The 22,191-nt window shown below is 37.1% G+C and overlaps 1 protein-coding gene across 1 annotated transcript in view; it reads right to left on the reverse strand.

The window, feature by feature from the left end:
• nhlrc2 (NHL repeat containing 2) overlaps positions 1 to 22,191 on the reverse strand; it is a 44,476-nt gene that overhangs the window by 21,018 nt on the left and 1,267 nt on the right. Inside the window, exons 2-5 of the mRNA XM_088917387.1 lie at positions 20,566 to 20,718; positions 4,082 to 4,537; positions 2,313 to 2,434; positions 1,690 to 1,819 (exon numbers count right to left, since the gene is read on the reverse strand). Coding sequence (XP_088773513.1) covers positions 1,690 to 1,819; positions 2,313 to 2,434; positions 4,082 to 4,537; positions 20,566 to 20,718 — 861 coding nt within the window. The remainder of the gene's footprint in view (positions 1 to 1,689; positions 1,820 to 2,312; positions 2,435 to 4,081; positions 4,538 to 20,565; positions 20,719 to 22,191) is intronic.

Below are 22,191 nucleotides of genomic sequence, written 5' to 3' on the forward strand. Positions count from 1 at the left end.
TGCCAAGTTTTAATATTTCCATACTAGAGTCAATCACTTCTTGATTATTTCAGACGAGTGGGGAATAAAATATTATAATGTAATAGGCCAATATATGCATTTAACAGCTCACTGGCTGATACATTTAAGCAGTTCACGTACAAATGATAAAGTGAAGGCAGCAAAACACAGAAAAGCAGTCAGACATTAAACCAACTCGGAATGACTGTCGAAAATAACGGACAGTACACAACAACTGGAATTTGGAAAATATTTTCCAACAATAGGTTTTTTAGATTGGGGTACCAGCTCTTCCTCCCCCCCGCCACTTCTGGCACTGCTCAGTTTGAGGAGACAAGACCTGACATCACATTAAGATTCAATACTGTAGTTCAAGAGCACAGGTGTCTAACTAATGGTTCAAACACTGGGAGCTGTTTGGGAGAAATTTGGACACAAAACAAGGTAACACTCCAAAGTGCTGGGCTCTGTAGAAAACCATATAAAAAATATGCTAGGCCAAGCAAAGGGAGGTGGCATCATGCACATGTGTCTTTCGGTCTTTTTACTTTGCTCTGTGGATTCACATTTTCTTGTAAGCTGGATTTTAAGTGAACATTGGAAAATTAATCCACCACACCTGCTCTGGTATAACAATGGTCTTTATAACAACTCACAGCTAACAAAATCAGAAATATGGCAGTAGTATCATTAACATGTGTCATATTTGGCCAGGAGATGTTTCAGTGTTTAATACAGAGTATGCAAAGATGACAATTCAGTACTTCTCTCTCTTTTTCTCAAGATGGAAATATCTGGAGTGTCTCTTGCATGCGTAAATTTACAAAAACTATGATTCCAGAATGTAGGCAAGTATGGTAACACAATGCATAATGAAGTGACATAATGGTAATACATGTTTATTTTATCAACCTAGCCATCTGATCTTTAACACGACTTCATGTGGTGCGATAGGACAGCAGGTTCAAACAAGAGTGCAGATCCTGTCTGAACTACTGTACAGTATCAGTCAAAAGTTTGAGTACACTTGCTTGAAATTGAAATATTAAGTGTTTACAGACAAGTTTATACAGTTTAAAGCACAGATAATCATGAAAAACCTGGTTTCAAGAAAGTGTACCGAAACTTTTGCCTGGTACTGTACATTCCCCTGAAAGCTGTGAGGAATGATCTGTCACTCTGTTACCTGACTAATTGGAGGAAGAAAACTGGTCAGGTGACAGTTAAAAGCCAGGAGGCTTCCAGTGGCTGTCAACAAGTGCTGTGTCAGAAGAGAGCAGAGTCTCTATTATGTGCTGCACCAGATGGAGAAGGAAGGAGGGAAACAGCTGACTGATGAGCATGAGGACACCGGAGTGCAACTTTTTTGGAATTGAAAGAGATCCCTGACTTCCTGACAGTGATCTGCCGGACTGTATTTAACAGTCAGTTATACAGTTTTAAAGGACATCTGAAGAAAAAAGTTTGGGTAGAGTTCAAAAGAGGAGCTGTTTGGAGTTTCACTGCACAGTATAGATAGAGCACTGTTTTTTTACCTGTAAAAGTGTCTGTTTCCTGAGGCCTGCCTATCAAAAGACACCACCTACTGCATTGTCCCATTGGTGGTATTACAGTGGTTTAGAAGGACTCTTCTCAGTTATAGCCACACTATAAACAAATCACAATACCATAGCTGTCTGAGGATCTCACCTGCACTGCCCAAAGCCAGATCCCATGGGGAGCTGATTGGCTGCTGTGGTCCCATAGCTCCCCCACATTTGTCTGTGCCCTGGATTCCAATTCCTGCTACAGTGCTGACCTTCCCCTCCAACAGGTCAACCTGTAACACAATGAAACACTCAGTAAGGTCTAAATTTTAACTTAAGTAAGTGAGCAAATTATTTAAAATCTTATACACTCGAAAATAATTTCAGATTTATAATAATTAAGAGTATGATTCTAGGTTATCTACATTCGTCCTGCTTTACCTGAATATAGGATGATATTTTATGTGGGAAATAACTAACTTATTTACCAGATGGGAAAGGAAGAAACAGTATTTTGACATAAATGTCACAAATCAAAAGTAAAAAAAAACAAATGCGTACTGTCAATAGCTATTGTTAATCCTCTTTTGCAGGACTGGCCTATAATTAACTGTACCGATAACACACACAGATAAAGTGAATTCTGTTAGTTTAGAAATTAAGATTAGATTAGAAGTATACTTTTAATTCTATGCTTATACCTCTATAGATTAGAAGCACAAGTATACACGATTCTCTCACCAGTTTTGTCACAAACTATTTGTTTATAGTCAAACCCTTCAGTACCTTTCGTATCAGGTGGTTTTCTGTGTCTGCCACATAAATTGTGTCATCCCTCATTACAACTCCTTGAGGAGAACTGAAAGCTGCTTCTGCAAACCCACCATCTCTTCTTCCACTGGATGGACCTAAAAATACAATAAGAAGAATGAAATAAGATAGTGTGCGAGTAGAATAAAGATTTCACTGGAGAATGTTAAAATGCTTTTAAGAAACATTTCCCAGACAGTTCAACGCATACATACACACTTGCAATTATCTTGAACGTAGCGATAAATATACATTTTAAAGAAAGTGACAAAAGAATGTGTGTTCAATAAGGGCAAGTATATCTTCCTGCAAACTCAGGGTTATTTTTTTTTTTAATATCCTTGCCTAAAAAAGTTTTTATGCATGATAACATACTTTCCAAAAGTCATTCTCATAGGAGACAGTTTTAAAATCTTTTTCCAATACTTCATCACTGCTGGGCAATATTTCCAAATTTTCTAAACATGTTTTAGACGCTTTCTACCCTCTGTGTATGAAGTTAACACTGCTGTTAAAACCTTTTGCCTGTCGAAAAAATACTTCTGAAAATAGCACTTACTGTAGCTTACTAAACCCAGTGCTTTCTTAGGCTGGGCCGACAGTTTCTGTAAGGTCTCCATTTCAAATACATCTAGGTTCCCTCAACCTCCAATTAGACCATCAGCTGGTTTCACTTAAACTCAAATTCTATTGTCTTTGAATAGAAAAATTCTCAAGTGTACAATGAAAATACCTGTAGCTTCTCAAAGTGCTGCCCTTTAAAGTAAAATATTTTAAATGTTATGTGATACCCACAAAGTGGACAAATCTGTCTGTGGCACGAATCATTTACTTACTGTGACAGGTTAAAGCCAAGCAGCAAGCTGACTGGATGTTTGCCTGATTATTAATGACTTAATAACCTTAAGTAATTTGGCAGCATACCAGCAAACTAGGTCTGACTCTTGTCTCAGACCTTTACTTCTCCGAGTTTATGTGAAAGTGCAATTTCTGATTCTTGGATATAAAGAAGTGAAATGAGACAAACTGCAGTACACTAGAGATGCAGTATACAGCCCAATACCATAACTAGACTATTGTTTTAAGAAAACGATTAAACCATAAAAAAATACATTCTAAAGCAGGAGGGAATTCATGTTTTCATGTGGAGAAGTTAAATTGTTCCTGACAATAGGGGCACCAACTGCTAACAAGGCTGGCACCGAGTACAGGTTGAGCTCTATGATGCTGACATCATACAGTACATTCCAGCCAGGGTCATGTCGCTAGTTGACTGCGATTAGCATTTCGCAAGTGGTAGAGCATGACTGGCTCAGTGCCACGACAGGCTGGCTTGCAAGTCAGCCAGTGCTCTCATAGCTCCCCATGAAACCGGGATCTCTAGACTTCCCAGGTACCTGCAGAGTTGATGCCTCCAATACGTGCTGCACCTTCTGTACATCTCTATACAGTAGAGCTTATAGAATGCGATTGGATTAAGAGCGCAATAAGTTATCAATCAATGAGAGTGGGTGGGGCGGAGGAGCCAGCCTCCACTTCATTGTTCTTCCTGTGTACAGGGGTCTTTGCTGTAAGATGAACCCAAGATGTAAGCCCACTTTAAAAATCTGTGACAGCCTTTGTAATTATTATGCCCAAAATTTACATGACACATGGCACAGTGAAGCATTAATTTTATGTGTGTAAATTGCGACTATGAAATTTACTCTGATCTTGTAGAAAATGTATCAATCAAAAGAACATGCCTCCGACTGTGTGAAGTAACTGTCCAGCTTTCGTGACGACAAGAATCCTGTGGTGTCCAGTGTCGGCTATCACGAGTCGCTGTCCTGTGCGGTCCACTGTTACTTTACCCGGAAAGGACAAAATGGATGGAGGTAAAGAATCCCTGTAGAGCTGTAATCCTATGCTGTTATATTTCAGCTCCCTTTTGTCATTGTAGTACTTTAAAGCTGTTTGTGCAAAAAGGAATAATTTCTCCTTGTGTCCCTCTCCAACCAGAGAAAAAAGCAGGTTTCCTCTTGGGCCTATTATGACCAGTGTTGGCCAACACGACACCTCCAGTTCCTGCCAAAGTCTGGCATCGGCATCGTTGACAACGGGATGAGTGATATTATACCGCAGCACTGCGCTTTTGATGTTACTCAGAACTTTTTCATTTGGAAATTTCGCAGAGTGAACTCCAATGACAACCAGTCCATCTGGAAGAAATACAAAAAAGAAGCTACTTTCAGTGGAACACACTTTATACAACTACAAACGAATGACACTGTAGTAACATATTATGATTGGTTTTATACCTTTGTCATAGGCAAATTACAAAAGCTTCAGTAAGAAACAACATATTACAAGGAAAACGAACAACTCAAGATGTTACAAGGCAGTGTGTAAATGCTTTTAAGCATACAATACTTTTTCCATCATTTAAACTCTGATAAACTTTTTGTTAAAGAACCTAATTTTCTAGTGCAGGTCACTTGTGCCTTTATTTTACTGTATAAATCAACTGCATACTAATTCCCATTACAATAATGACCCAGAGACATGTATATTAAACAAAGCATTTATAAGTGCAATCTGAACAAAGTACCCTGCTAAGGGGTACAACAGCAGTGTCGCACCTGGGACTGAACCCACGACTCTGTTCCAGGACCCTAAAACTATCTAAGATGCCGATATATAATTTATCAGTGAAGATCCTGCAGAATCTATTAGGCATCTTCAGTTGTTAAAGGTGAGGTTTTTAACCACTGCATTACGTTTTTTAGCTGCAGCATTTCCATTAAATTCAACATACAAGCCTCTAAACAATATGCTGCTTTTACTAAAAAAGGAGACATCAAGTCACGATATTAACAAACAAGAATAAAAATATGATATTAAAACATAAAAAAGGACTCAAAAATAAACATGCAAGAACACAGAAAATAAAACAATTTTTCAGGCTGAAGCCGATATCTAAAATATTAAACAAGTTAACTGTTCTGTTTTTCATTTTAAGTATACATTGCTTTTAATGTACAAGGTCCACTAGACAAACAGCAATAAAATTGCCTTAAACAATGTGCTAATTGTTTACTTAGCTGAGCATGTGTCGTGGAGCTGTGGTAAACTGTACCTTAGAGATTAAAGACTGTCAAAAAGGGAAATGACAAATGACACATATTACAAAATATCTTAAACACTTACATACACATGTGATCTTACATATGCTTAATACAACTGGGATTCTGATCCATATCGGAACATTCCCACGTGCAAAATTTCAATTTGAAATTTAAGGTTGTGAAATGTGCATTTCACCTAAAAGAGTGCTATACAGAATTACATCAGGAGGATTTTGTAAATTGATTTTTTCTTTAACTTTTGCAAATTGTCACAAACCTAAAATGAAATATAAAAGAACACAATGCTGTCATTTGCAATCTATGTTTCCTTGAAGCTACAATCTATCTTAAAGAAAAAAATATAAAGACATCTTTGTTGACCATTTAATTATTTTCTTTTGAAATCCTAAAATGACTCATACTGTAAAAATGAAAATGTCTGTCATGTACACAGATAAGAATTTTATATTTTAGCGATCATACAGTCCTTCAAAAAGTATGAAACTGTAAATGGCACAAAAATGGTGCCAAACGCAATGCCATTCTCAAGGCATTATTTTTGATTAAGCACATGCTGAGAATATCATTTTAAAATAATTAAAAGCAAGCAAATACCCACACAAATGTCAAACATTTCTAACAACTTCCCTATGCATACCATAGTCTGGTATTATTAGATACCACTGTTTGAATTATTGACATAATACAAACTGCAATAACAATGGGCCTTTTACATTTAATGATTGTTACAATTATGCTTCATTAAAACAAATAGAGTTTAACAGGATTAATTTATTATTGTTTCTTTTTTATTAAATGTCAACTTGGATAATATAAAAGGGTGCTAGAATTTAATTACACAGAATATTTAGAACACATTCTGTACTAATGTCATTGTTAGCTGACCTGAAAAGGCCCAACAATATCATGTATACAAGCCAACTAAACACGATGGACTGGGTTCCAAATTCACATCTTGTCCTTGCTGTGAGTCAGCATTGAACACATGACGAATGGAAGGACTGGGGCCACTTCAATTATTGTGAATGACTTTTAGGATTCCTGCAGCATATACATTCAGCAAATGGGGGCAACCAAGTTCTCAAAGGCAGTATAGGCAAAAAAAGATGTGCAGTTGCAAGAAAAAGTTTGTGAACCCTTTGGAATTACCTGGATTTCTGCATTAATTACTCATAAAAATGCGGTCTGACCTTCAACTAAGTCACTATAACAGACAAACACAATCTGCTTAAACTAATAACACACAAACAATTGTACTTCTTGTCAATATTGAACGCATTGTTAAAACATTCACAGTCCAGGCTGAAAAAAGTATGTGAACCCTTGTATTTAGTAACTGGTAGACCCTCCTTTAGCAGCAATAACCTCCATCAAACCTGTAGCTACTGATGAGACTTGCACAATGGTTTAGACCACTCCTCCTAACAAAACTGTTTCAGTTCATTGATATTTCTGGGATTCCTTGCGTGAATGGCTCTCTTCAGATCATGCCACAGCATCTCAATTGGGTTGAGGTCTGGACTCTGACTTGGCCATTCCAGAACACAAATTTTCTTCTGTTTAAACCATTCTGTTGTTAACTTACTCCTGTGTTTCAGGTCATTGTCTTGTTGCATCACCCAACTTCTTCAGGTGACGGACTGCTACCCTGGCATTCTCCTGTAAAATTTCTTGATACAATTTTGAATTCATTGTTCTCTCTATGATAGCAAGCTGTCCAGGCCCTTTGGCAGCAAAGCAGCCCCAAACCGTGATGCTCCCTCCACCATGCTTCACGGTTGGGATGATGTTTTGGTGTTGGTGTGCAGTGCTTTTTATTTCCTCCAAACATAGTGTTGCGCATTTCTGCCAAAGAGTTAAGCTTTTGTCTCATCAGTCCACAGAACATCCCAGAAGCATTGTGGAACATCTAGGTGGTCTTTTGCCAACTTGAGACGTGCAGCAATGCTTTTGAACAGAGACTCAATGAACAGAGACTTGGGCAAGTTCAAGAGATCTCTGCAGGTCCTTTGCTGTTACCCTAGGGTTCTTTTTCACCTCCTTGAGCTGCGCAAGAGCTGCGCTCTTGCCACGATCTTTGCAGGACACCCACTCCCAGGGAGAGTAGCAACAGTACTGAATTTCCTTCATTTGTAGACAATTTGTCTTACTGTTGGTTGATGAACACCCAGGCCTTTAGAAATGCTTTTGTAGCCTTTTTCCAGCTTTCTGCATCTCTACAATTCTTCTTCTAAGGTCCTCTGATATTTCCTTTGATTGGGGCATGGTTCACATGAACAGCTCTTTCTTGAGAAGAGAAGACACAGTAACAAACCTTTGAGTGCCTTTTTTACAGGGCAGGGCACCTCCAACCCACACCTCCAATCTCATCTCATTGATTGGAACACCTGACGCCTGACTAGCTTTTGGAGAAGTCATTAGCCTACAGTAGATGTTCACATACTTTTTCCAACCTAGACTGTGAATGTTTAAACAATGTGTTCAGTACTGACAAGAAGAAGTACCGTTGTTGGTGTGTTATTAATTAAGCAGATTGTGTTTGTCCATTATTGTGACTTAGGTGAAGATCAGACCACATTTTTATGAGTAATTAATACAGAAATTCAGGTAATTCCAAAGGGTTCACAAACTTTTTCTTGCAACTATAACTCAATGCAGTGTTTCCCAGTGTTGTACCGTATATAGGCCAGTCATGCCAACAAAAGGTACACAAGAATACATACTGAAAAACTGTTTCGTTGTAATAAAACTGCAAGATCATTTGCCAGCCAGCAGCCTCGATGGTATGCAATCACAAAACTCTCAAGTCTCACGCACTGGGACCAAATCTCACAGACTCAAGCCTAGGGTCTGAAAATCCCATGTATTTGCATCAAGGCTAGGTTGTTTAAAAAAACTCAAGTAATGAATGTAAAATTTTGAAATGTTGGCAGGTATGGGTTAAAACTATACTGAAGAGCCACACAGTAGCTTAAATATTTGCTTTTGATGGACTGCTAAGAAAAAAATACAAATTAAAATGTTACACGTTTTCCAGATGATATATACTGTGCATCAGAAGAAATGCATCACTTATAGGTATAGGTGTTCTCTTTATAACCACAGGTTATATTGGTTTCTTATGATGTTTTTCTTTTTTGGTTTTCACCAGGCTTGACATCCCAACAGGTTAGATAAGATAAGATCAGATCACTTTATTAGCCATATACAATTTCTTGCATTAAGAATTCATCTTTTCACATACCCCAGCTTGCTCTCCATGAGACACAGACACACAGACAGAGTGGGGGGTCAGAGCACAGGGTCAGCCATTGTACAGCGCCCCTGGAGAAGCTGGGGTCAAGGGCCTTGCTCAGGGGCCCAACGGAGTAGGATTCTTTTGCCGGCCGTGGGAATCGAACCAGCAACCTTCCAGCCACAGGCGCAGATCCTTAGCCACAGAGCCACCGCTGTAACTAAATGGTAGTAAACGCCTCCAATGCCTTTGTGCTTTGCTGACAGGAGCACTGATAGTCAGCCCAAATGGGGTGAACAGGCCATTCTCGTGTAGCTGAGAAGGGGCACAGTTTTAAACTGTTGTTAACCAGGTTTAAACAGTATCCGCCACCACTTATTGTATTAACCTATTTTGGATTTGAATACTGGTGATAAAAAAGTAAACAGACAAGTTATTATTCAAAACTATTAGTTCACTCCAGAATAAAAACATCTGTTTAAAAACAAAAGCCAACAAACTTTAAAAATATCCAAATAGTTTTTAATAATAATAACTATTATTATTATAATAGTAATTGCTTACATTTAAACAGCACTTTACAGGTAATGGGGACTCCCCTCCACCACCACCAGTGTGCAGCCCCACCTGGATGATGCGACAGCAGCCATCAGCTAATAGCGGGGAGGAGAACAGAGTAATGAAGCCAGTTTATAGATGGGGATTATTAGGAGGCCATGATTGGTAAGGGCCAATGGGAAATCTGGCCAGGACACCGAGGTTACACCCTTACTCTTTGAGAAACTCTGGGATTTTTAATGACCACAGACAGTCAGGACCTCGGTTTTACATCTCATCCGAAGGACTGCGCCCTTTTACAGTATACAGTATACAGTATAGTGTTCCCATCACTATACTGGGGCATTAGGACCCACATGGACCGCAGGGTGAGCGCCCCCTGCTGGCCCCACTAACACCTCTTCCAGCAACCTTAGTTTTTCCCAGGTCTCCCATCCAGGTACTAACCAGGCTCACACCTGCTTAGCTTCAGTGAAGTGCCAGTTGTGAGTTCCAGGGTAATATATCTGCTGCTCTTCTCAGTTAAGAACACTGATGAACAGAATGCTGTAAAAAATTGCCCTACTCTTTCATTATCAGTTTCCGAATTGCTGAAGCAAAACAGATTTTATTTGAGCCTCAGGAAGATTGATGGTGTTCTGCACTGGAATCCTATTCTGTTATACTACAAAAATACAACGTTTTTTTTTATGAAACCTGAAGATGGAACAGATATACAATATACTGTATGCAAATTAATCTTCTTACAAAATGCATACAAAAAGTGTCATGGACGGCTGTTCGCATCACAGCACTTTTAAACCATGTGAATTTTAGCTTGATGCCCTCTAGATTGATTCAAAATAAACCGGCATTTTCAAGATGCAAGGAGTTGAATGCTAGCATTAGACACTGTCTGCCTGAACTGTGGCAATCATGGCTGGGTTGGAAAATTCTTCTGAGGTGAAAAAGATGCAACTGAAAGTTACATTAACTAAAATTACATCCGAATGACAATTGCAAAAATGAGTTATGGTCAGATGAAATGCAAATTGAGCATTATGGACACAGTCATCAGTATCAAATTCTTGGTATCAAAGAATCCTGATGACCTAGAGCAGCTCAATGAACGACCCTCAGAAGTGCCATAAACACATAACGCTTCTTTGGGCTCAACAGCCAAAACTTTGCACTTCTTCTTTTGTGCTCTTCACCATGAAATTAACATTTACTTGTCCCTTTGCAGCCAACATACACTGAGGCAGCTTTTCACCCAGTTTCCTTCTTGCCTGGCTTTTCAGTGTAGAGGGACAGTGTGATCTAAGCAGCTCCTTAGTCTTCATGGTTAAATCTCTGCTTAAAATTCACTGACTGAGGGACACTCCTGAAACAAGTAGGGTTTCTATTTTGAAATCATGTGAACCATTATTACTGCACACAGAGATCACTCAACTGTGTGGCTTGTTAAAGCAATTTTGCGCAACTAAATTCATCTAGGTTTGCCAGAGCAAAAAATACGTTTGTACGCTTATGCAATCATGACTTTTCTATTTAATTTTAATATTACATATATCTTCTTACTAATCCTTTTGTTTGCTGCTTTGAATGTGTGGAGTAGATGGTGTATATGACAAATAATTGCTATTTTAATATGTGATTACTTTTAAGCACCAAAATGTGAAAAGTGAAAGATCCAGATACTTTTACAAGGCATTGTGTAATAAGAACAAGATACACAAGGAAGACTGTGCAGCAAAAAAGACTCAGTTCAGCTGTCTATCACCAACTTTAGAATTAATGAGTGAACAACTGTATTATCAACTGAAACCTTACATAATTAGATTTTAAAAATCATCCACGAAAACCTCTTTCCCATCTGACAGCAAAGGTTTTTAATAACTTTATTTTTTGTCTCCTATATTATAAAGCACCCTTCATGTCATTACAGAATCATGAATCACTGTGCATTGAAAACTTTAATGTAGATAATGGAATTCTTAACAAAAGCATCCAACACCTTTTTTTGAAAATTCATTATTTGCATTATGTTATCAGCCATTACACACCCACTGTTTAGAAGAAAGTAATCAAAAGCAAATATCAAAGTTTTTTTTTTAAAAAAGGAAGCTAACATCAGAACATGATCAAATGTCTTTTGATGAAACATTAAAAGGCAAATCAAACTAACAGATGTGCACAGCAAAAACACATTTCAAAAATGAGGAGTTAGAGCAACGAAACAAAAAACCTCAAAATGTGCTATAAAATGATTTACATAAAAACAATTAAGATAATAGTGGATGAAAATTTAAACACATGGCTCAAGTATTATGAAGAGGTGTCTGCACAGATTACATATAAGACAGTGCCTTGAGTTTTGACATGAGTAAATAAAGTTTGCTTTGTTGTCGCCTAATGTGTTGCTTTGTTTGATATAAGATAGCATAATATGACATTTATCGATGCATTACATTTATTGATGTATCATATGGGGAGTTCTGTAGTTGCTGTACACATGTAATAATACAAAATGTGTTCATCAGATCTTGCTGTCATTAGGATTTTATCAGACTATAGCCAAATATAGGGACTGAAAATGTTAAAAGTTTCTCCTAGTCCTGGTGTCTGCAAAGCTCACACAGGTGAGCTGCAAGATCAGCTTTATCTCACTCCAACTGGACTCGTATTTACCCAAAAGAAACCTCCATGCACACACTGGCTGAAGAAATTGAAAATAGCCACAGTACCTAAAACTTTGAAAGGTACTGACAAAGATTACCTAGATGACTAAGGTTAGTAATTTAGTAAAACAAAAGATTAAAAAACAAAAGTGAAAATTAGTTTTCCAAGGACCACAAACAGAAACTATCCTTTTATTATACTGAGGGTCGTGAAGGTATGGAAGAATCTGCGTAATCAATGACATGGAAGCAGATTAACCACGATTTTCCTGGATGAAAATATTATATAAAAGCAAGGCATTATCATTTTATCCTTCGAAGGAACAAAAGTTGCATAATCTCCTTGGATCGATAAGCCAGTAGCAACCAAACAAGCAAAATAGACAGAAGGCCCTCTTTTTATCTATATTTTTTTTCTTTCTTGCGTAACAGAAAATGGGATTTGGTTTAATTTATCAATCACTGGGTTTTTACTTTACGAGCTGGGGATAACTATACAGTGTGAACAACTGGGCTTCCCTAGAGCTAGAATCTCCCCAGCTTATTCTAAAAAAAACTATCAGTTTAATTAAGTTATTTTTGGTCAGACTCCAAGGACAACAAGAGGCTAAGACCTACTGACTTGTTGATTGTTTTACAATCATTACAAATGTATGGATAGACGACTGGGTTTAGCTCTCACCATTTAAAATTATAATGTATGCATAAAATATCCACAGTATTTCATTTATATATTATTTAATTTACTGGTCTTCAAAGGAAGAGTTTTGACCATGTACCTTTTCTTCTCCAAGTAGAACTTTAAACTCAATATATATCTATAGCTATGAATCAGATTTTAAATTAAGAATGAATTCTCAAATAACTCTTTTATTACTATTTAATTGCCACAACCCTTACCAGGAATGAGAGGCTTTCTGATAATGGATAGATTACTATTTAATGAGATGTCAAACGAGGCATCAGAACCTGTTTAGGGATACTGAGTAATGAATCTTCAAATCCAAAATAAGTACAGGGATAAGATTAATTACCAAGTCATTCCTAAGGGCTGGCACTTTTCAATTGTTTATCCCACCAATGTAATAAGTATAAAATTATAAATTTCATCTAGATTATAATGCCATTACCTCTGACATAATAAGATTGTGGGGTGCAGGCATTAATAATAAAATTATTAATCTGTCATACAAGTGGAAAAGCCACTTCAGTAAGCCAGGAGTGGTATATAATTAAGCAAAACATTAATTTACAGTGACAGACATTCTGTGCAGTCAGAGAAAAACAATCAGTTCAGCCAAGACAACAATAAATAGCTACAAATTTCAAAAACAGTCTGAATAAATGCTCTTATTAATTCTTGTTAAATTAATATACATTTTTATACTAACATGTTGCAATAACTGAAACGAACTAAAGAAAATTTTAGTTAACACTGTGGATATAAAAAGTCTACACACCCTTATTTAAATTGCAGGTTTTTTTTATTTATGTGCCAGAAATCAAGATAAATCATGTCAGACATTTTTCCCCATCTTTAATGTGACCTTGCAACCAACAAAATTCAAGAGAAAAATAAAGAGATCATTTTTAGGAAAAATAATTGTAATTAAAAAACCTACAACACCCTGGTTGCATAAGTGTGCACCCCCTTTTATAATGGGGGCTGTACAGTAGCTGTGTTCAAAGTTAACCAGTCAACCAGTTAAATCATGTCCAACGGTAAGTAGCATACACCTGCCATCAATGAAACTGATTCTGATTAACCCCAAATAAAAATCAGCTGTTCCTGTTCAAGATCAGGATGACCCTCCATATTTGATGACGGGACAAGAAGAAAACTTATCAGGGAGGCTACCAAGAGGCCTACAGCAACATTCAAGGAGCTGCAGGAACTTCTGGCAGGTTCTGGTCTCTCCTTGCATGGGGCAACAATTTCCTGTATTCTGCACATGTCTCGGCTATGGGGTAGGGTGGCAAGATGGAAGCCATTTCTCACAAAAAAGAACATCCAAGCCCATCTAAATTTTGAAAAAAAAAAATACATTCAATCACCCCAAACCATGTTGGAACATGTCTCATGGTCTGATGAGACAAAGGTCTTTTTGGCCTTAATTCTAAAAGATATGTTTGGCACAAAGACAACACAGCTCATCATCCAAAGAACACCATACCTACTGTGCAGCATGGCGGTGGCAGCATCATGCTTTGGGGCTGCTTCTCTTCAGCTGGGACAGGGGCTCTAGTCAAGATAGATGGGATAATGACTAGCTCCAAATATCAAGATATTTTGGAACAAATCCTGCTGGCCTCTGTCAGAAAGCTGAAGATGAAGAGGAATTTCACCTTCCAATATGTAAACGACCCAAAGCACACATCCAAGTCAACCAAGCAATGGCTTCAGAAAAGGAGGATCAAAGTCTTTTAAATGGCCCAGTCCTCAATCCCATAGTTAACCTGTGGAATGACCTAAAGAGGGCTGTGCACAGGAAGAGTGTGATAAAATTGCAAAGTCCAGTTGTGCAAAGTTGATATACACTTATTCAAAAAGACAAAGACTTACTGGTGTAATAAATGCAAAAGGTGGTACCACAAAGTATTAGTTGGGGGGGTGCACACTTATGCAATCAGGGTGTTGTAGGTTTTTTTAATTTAAATTATTTCCCCTAATAATTATCTATTTGTTTTTCTCTTGAATTTTGTTGGTTGCAAGGTCACATTAAAGATGGAAAAATGTCTGACATGATTTATCTTGATTTCTGGCTTTACATCACAAAACCCTGCCATTTCAATAAGGGTGTGTAGACTTTTATATCCACTGTACATGACAAATGCTTGCAGTTGGTACTTCAGCAACAATATACTGTACGGAATTTGCTTTGTATTAAATGAATAAAATAACTGGATTTACAAAGTGCATGTTTAGAATAACAATACATACAGTTCTGATGGTAACTTTCCATACATCATAATCATAGCAATTATGTGCATCCTTACAACTGTAACAATCACAATTATTGCTGTAACGATATCATGGAAATTGTGACTCAACTTCTAGGGCTATCATGAACTGATAAAACAAGGCAATGTGCATTAAGATCTCAATGTTTTCTGGGCTCATACCGGCTTTTAACAGGATGACATGTTGTTACTATGTCTGGATATGAATTGCCATTCTCTGCAAGAGTATCATCTTCACTTAGCTTTTTTTCACAACCTAAACAAATTTGCTTGTTTCACGCCAAAGGTGGTCTGTACTATTTTAGCCTATGCGATCTATGGTTAGCAATATTACATCCAAACCTCCACTGAAAAAGAATCAGCAATACTAAGGTGAGGAAGAAATACATTAATGACAATTAATGCTAAGCCAATTGTAATGCATGAAGCCCTTGCTTTCAGATCGTCAGTACAGGAAAATCTGACTACAGTTGCTACATGTCCATAACCTGGTATACAATATGTGAAGTCATCATTAAACTACCATTGGAATCCAGTTGAGTGTAACAGAATGGCACAGGGTAGTGCTGATAAACTGTGCCTGTGCATGTGTTCTTTTCTAACCAGTACAATACTGTACTATGCAATCCTCAGGTTTACGTTTAGACCCATGCACTTTAAGCTCTCTGGCAAATGTTTTAAGAAACCCAAATACAACATATTCATTTATTAGTCTTATTGACAATCCCAAGAAATCCAATAGTTTTTTTTTCCCCACCCAAGTCACTTTTTAATTCAAACCAGTTAGTTTTTATTTTTGGGATACGAATAAAAATCTATCATTAGCTCCTGCTGGGCCTCTTCAAAGCTGCTTTGAAACTTCAGCCATGGAGCAGCCATTGCAAAACATATTGCGCACATTTATTTGATGTACCTTCAGGTGAAGAATAATGTTTTTTTTAATCGTAATGTGTATATTTCATCTATAAAATGAAATAATTACTTTCATGTAGGGAATTCAAAGTTAAAAATATGGATATCCTGGTTTTCAATAGTTTAACAGGCCTGAAATGATAAAATATTTACATTTTTAACATCTGTGCTTTCTGATTACTTATTTCCTTACTATAATCCGAGTATTTGGGCACAAATGACTTTACTTTTAGTTGGGTTTAAAAGGCACATGACAATGGCAATTTCGGCAGGAACTGTCCTGAGATTTTTATCATTTAAACCAGATCACCAGCACTTTTGTGGAATTATTAATAAAATATATAAACATTTGTTTATTTTGTTGCTGTATATAATTTACATTTGAATAATTAGGCATAATTGTATTTAATATGTTGCCAGCTCTTGAATGTTAACAGGCCTGTGATTAAGTGCATTTAAATTACATTTGTTCCAATAAATCATTTTGTAGCCTACAATGTGGGTTGTATTGGACTATGCATTTTGCTTAAATTATCATCCTTTTAACATTTTAAGAAAAATGTACACAAAAAGGGAAATATAATTTAATCAATCACAAATGGGCTAAAATGGTAGTTCATGCCCATATGTTCTATTTAAAAAAATGCTTGAACATAATAATTAAAATAATATTTTAATTTTACTACAAGAAAACATTAGCAGCGTATCTAAAGAGATACAAAAAGCAAATTTTGTGGGCTTAATGAGTAATATTACCCTATTTTTTTAAATCCTCTACATAAGCAGATAAGACAATTGAGAAATTGTCATTTACAATGACCCGGTGATATGCAGTTTGTAGAGCAGGGCATTTACTGGAACAACATACAAATAGCTTGCTCAAAAGGTACAACAGCAGCACCCTGTCAGTAGTCCAGAGTCCAGGTCACTATTTCATGCTACTGCCCAGCACATTTATGTAGTGTTTTTCCCATCCTAAAACATTTTACATATGAGAAGGATCCATTTCATCCAGTACTAATATGCAGCGCCCACAACGATGAAGAGCAGAAGTCACTCTGAGCCAGCAGTTACACTACACGACAGACCAGGTGGAGACGTGAGAAACAATTAAACTGGTGAAGCAAAGAAGGAATATTACACATGAAAGATTGAGTCACGACACCAAGATGTTATAACCTAACGACAGAGTAGTCAGGACCTTGGTTTAAGTTTTCATACTAAGGACAGTACCTCCTACAAGATGATGTTCTCACACTGGGGAATTGTTTGGAAATCCTGGTCCAGAGGTAAGAGTGCCACCTACTGTTTAAATGACTATTTAAAGTGACAACCAGGTTTTCCTTTGAGGGCCGTCATCCCCAGCACTGAGCAGGCACAGCTTTGCTTACTGTCTGAATTCTGATCTGAAAATATCAGGTTACAAGATGGACATGCTTCTCTCATGACACAGTTAAATTATACATTTTCCATATTTTTTTGTAAAATCCTTTAAATATAATTTAGTGGCAATTAAAATCCCTAAATTTGCACTGAGATTTTAATGATTACTTCGCAGGGAGGTGACCCAGTCACAGTCCCACAGGCACATGTAAAAAAAAACTCCTCCTGGCCAGCAACAGCATCTTTTTAAGGGTGAAACTAAACAACAATGACCTCGTGACACATCTTATTTTGAACACCACATCAAATGTTGTTTTAAACATCAAATAGAATATGTGCCGACCTTCCTACTAAGACGAATCTGAACCTCAAAGAAAAAGTACTGACAGTAGATATGATCCTGTTCCTCACCAAGAATAATTTAAAGCATGAAGAGAACAACCGCTCATCTGATCACATTTTGCTCCTTTTCATTAACTTGAACTTATTTCTTCTTCAAGCACACCAATGTTCAAATCACATGTAAACTATTCAAAAAGGAGAGCTTTGCTCTGGCACCCTTCCATACCCTCTCATTTACCAGATACAAAACCACTGACTAGTGTGAAGTCATTTGGCCATGTTGATAAGCAATACATATCAAATGGAATTTAAAACAGGCAACTGACTGAACGTCACTTGGAATGTACCAAAAGAATTGCCAAAGATAAGCCTTAGAAATACATCAGACAGAATTCTGGCTGCCTTGCAGAGCCAGAGACGCAGCTCCATTTTCTCAGATGAGCCCTTTAGAGGTAATGATATTAAATGACAGCTGGAACAGAACAGTGTTTGCATGCAAGGTTATAATAAGCAACAGGACAACTGCACTAGTAGTAAAAGAGTCACTTAGGTCAAAGAACAGTTTGGTCTATTTTAAGCTCTTGCACTTCAGCAGAGATTGAGATAAATCTGTGCATTCTTTGAAGCACTTAATAGTTTGGCTCTGCATCAAGATAAATTAAAAGGCAGGGCCATCTCTTCCTATTCTATAAATGTAATCTGAAGTACGAAATAATCCTTTTTCTTTTGGATCCAACTTTGTAAGACCAATTAAAGGGAGCTGATCACTTTGCATAGCTGCACTAGAATAAAAACAAAAGTTAAGTTTACTTCTGTAGTTTTGTAATCAAGAGTTTTAAGCAAATGTATACTGCTAACATGGTCTTGGAATATGTAGTTATTCTGAAGCACTGCTTGATATGGTACTTCTCCTGTTAATGTTAATTCTAATTCTACTTGTTCTGTAGCCTGTTTCCAAAATTCTTTCTTTAGCTGACCCATTAGTGGCTAAAGCTTAAACTTTCATTGATTACAATAGAGCAACAAGTAAAGGCTATTTTTCCCCAACAGTAAACAACAGTAATTTACCCAATTCATCTAAAAAAAAAAGCATTTGCTCTTTCTACTTTTCAGTGTGAAATTAACCTTTACAGCCAGCTCATACTGCTGCATCTCCCCACTTGAACTGTTTACAGTAATTGTCTTTGTCTCTTAATTAAAACAGACAAAACATGAGCAAATATTTTGCCCATGAATACTCCTGCAGAGACTGGTTTGTGCACAAAGAATGTGGTTTCCTTAGACCACACTGTTGGCTTCATCAATGTAAAACAACAGAGCCTCAGTTAGAGGAAGTGGTAAATGCTAGGACAGTATACAGTATAAGGCTTTTTTATTATAGCCAGGCTATAGAGAAATAAACACGTTTTTTACATGAATCCATTCCAATGACAGAAAAGTACTGAATGGGTCTAACAGGGTAATGTGTTTGTGATATTTTAAAAAATACAGAAAGGCTATTTAAATAGCAGAAAAGTACAATCAGAAATGATAATATTTATTAAATGTTTACAGCAGGATTTCCGGCTGTTTCTGCTCAGGATTCCATTTGTAATTCTAAACACAACAGTGAACAACATAGCTTCCAAAAAACACCTTTTTATATTTGATTGCCTTGAAGTGCATAGAAGGTAAAAACTAGCATATTACAAAAGGATCAAGTATGATTACATTACCAATGTAAAGTAGATCCTCTGCTCAGTACCTGACAGACCTTGAAAAGGCTGGAATCAGACTGGGATAACTTTAACACACTGCACAGACACAGACAAAAGCTAATAAACCTTTTTGCAGATTACTGACAATGTGCATATAATGTTTTACATTGTGCGGGAAACTGTAGCACTGGGTTAACCAGTCGTACAAATAAGTGTTTGAATCAGACAATTAACCACATTATCCATTAGCATTACCACATTATCAGCATGTTCCATAAGACTGATTATAAATGTACCCTCATAAATGTTACTGTTACCATATTAAACTGTTCTGCAAAGGACTGTTCTCCAAAACAGTTCATTCATACAAGTTCACATAACATTGTGAATCTTTCAAATGGCTGAAGTTTTTGCACGAGTAATATCACCAGTTTCTTTGCCGTTTTGGAATGCAATCTGATAAGAGACTAATTTAATAATATTAATAATACTAATACTAAAAGAGAACAAAAGTTATATAATGGTGGTAATCTGGTGTAAAAATCTCATCTAAATTGTATGTCTAATAATTCCACAAGATGCATACAACAATAACTAAAATTAGTCTCTAAGAAATTCCTATATCAAGGTAAAAAATTAGTCCTTCGGGTTAGGTTTTTAAGACCCTGAAATTCGTGAAAAATCCCACAAATTAATAACAAAGTACTTAATTAGTTTTCCCATAAGGCATTAACTAAATAATCAGGGGGTAAATGTCAAAAGCCGTATGTAGCACTTTCACAAACTTATTTTACATTTACACAAAAGTTAAAATTTCTATAAATGTAATTTAAAGAAGTGCTATTCTCTCTACAGCCTCAAGTTTACGGATGATGAGGCATCGACTGATCACGTGGAGAGAGAAGTGTTTCCAGAGAAACTGAAGAAACTCATCAATGAGAACGGAAAAAGGCTAAAACAATTATTCAACATTGATGAAAAAGGCTTGTCCTGAAAATGCCTAGGCTGTCATAAATCTCGAAAGGGGAGAAGGACCGAGTGAAGCTATTTCCGTTTAGTAATGCGACTGGTCACATGATAAAGCCAGGCTAGCTGTACCAGTCTGCGAACCCCAGGACATTAAGAAGCAAGAATATAATAATATTATTAATAGGTATCTCTTTGCGAGAATGTGGTCAGTACTATATATGTATACACTCATTGCAGATAAAAGCACGTTAATGTTACATATTACAAAGTGGCTCCCAACACATAGTTGTGGGACCACAACCAAACCAAAAACATTGATATTATTAAGCCAATTGGAAGAGTGACCGCATGAAGTATCATTCCTAGCTCATTGCCTGTAAATACCTTTATCAGAGTGCAGTTGTTCCAGCTCATGGAGATCAGGAAGCACATGCATGCAATTGATGCAGCAGTAAGTGAAGAAATCCAGCACCACCAGTTTGCCTGAAAGGTGTTCCGCAAATGACAGGGGACTCTTGGTGTTCAGCCATTCCAAACCTGAAATTTCAAAATGTAACACAGGCATCATAATACAGTCATGGCATTATACCTCTTTTCCTGCACACTGGACCTAATCCAAGTTTTTCCCAAAACCATAAAACCAATTTTCTTGGCTGTATGGTTCAGTTTTATTAGTGCAGTACACTGAGCTACAAGTGTTAGTATAAAGGTTACAAAATCCACTGATATTACTAGCTTCTGTACCACAGAGGACTACGGAACTGCTGAAAAAAGCTGGATCCATCTGTGGAAAGGCATGGTCATGTTTACTCTTGTGCTGATCTAACTTTTTACATTAATTAATTTATATTTAGCAACCTAAGAAACTGCTTTGAATCCTTTAGTTGTTCTTGTAGCAGTAAAGTGCTACAAAAGAATCCAAAGCGGTTTCTCTGGATTGTGGAATACTAGCTCATTTAATACATTTCTTCTTATGGCTTCTAATTCCAATTCTCTATCTAACCATATTCTCTTAGACCTCAGTGCTGCTCTTGACACTGTTAACCATGCCACCTTATTTTCCTTTGTTCAGACTGGAGTTGTTGACATTGCTCTTAAGTGGTCCTACTCTTACCTTACTGATCACCATCACTTTGCCTCTCTTGGGAATTTCAGTTTTGAAGCTTGGGTCATTAAATCTGGTGTTCATCAGGACTCAATACTGGGCCCCTTACTAATCACCATTTACATGTTCCCACTTGGTCAGCTATTAAGATCACATAGTCTGGATTATTATTTCTATGTTGGTCTATACTAACCTGACACTGAAGTGGCTGCCTCTACACTCGCTCATTGCATCTCTGACATAAAAACCTCGATGACTTAAATTTCCTTCTTTTTAACAGACAAGACTGAAGTCGATCTTCTCAGGACCTCCCATAAGCTTTGTAATGCAGTAACCCCCTCCTAAATTCAAGCACAGTGCCATCTACAATCTAAATTAAAGAACGTGGAGGTGATATTTGACCAAGGCTTGACATTTGACTCTCATGCACAAAATACTGTAAAACATCATTCTTCCATCTTAAAATTACCACCAGACTGCATCCTATGTTGTCTTTTCTGTAGCTGAAAACACATTCATCTTCTCTAAAATTAATTACTGCAATGTCCTAGGGTATCCTAGCAATTGCTAGGGTATCTAAATCCATGATGAACAAACTTCCATATGTCCAGAATTCGGCAGCCAAAATCCTGACCAGTTTGCATGGGAGTGATCACAGTACTTCTGTCCTGGAGTCCCTGCACCGGCTTCCCATCAGGCTTCGAGTCGACTTCAATATTCTCATGTTCACCTATAAGGCAACTCAATTTCTGTCTGATTTATTATCTTCCTCCACACCACCTCACAACCTGGTCTCCTCTTTGTCCTCTGAGTTCATCTACATAATATGGGTGACAGAGCCTTCTCTTGGTAAACCCCAAAGCTTTGGAATTCTATCCTGAAGGATATCAGACTCACCTGCCCTG

Source organism: Atractosteus spatula, chromosome 5, assembly GCF_055471065.1.
Source record: "Atractosteus spatula isolate fAtrSpa1 chromosome 5, fAtrSpa1.hap1, whole genome shotgun sequence".
NCBI classification, from domain to species: Eukaryota; Metazoa; Chordata; class Actinopteri; order Semionotiformes; family Lepisosteidae; genus Atractosteus; species Atractosteus spatula.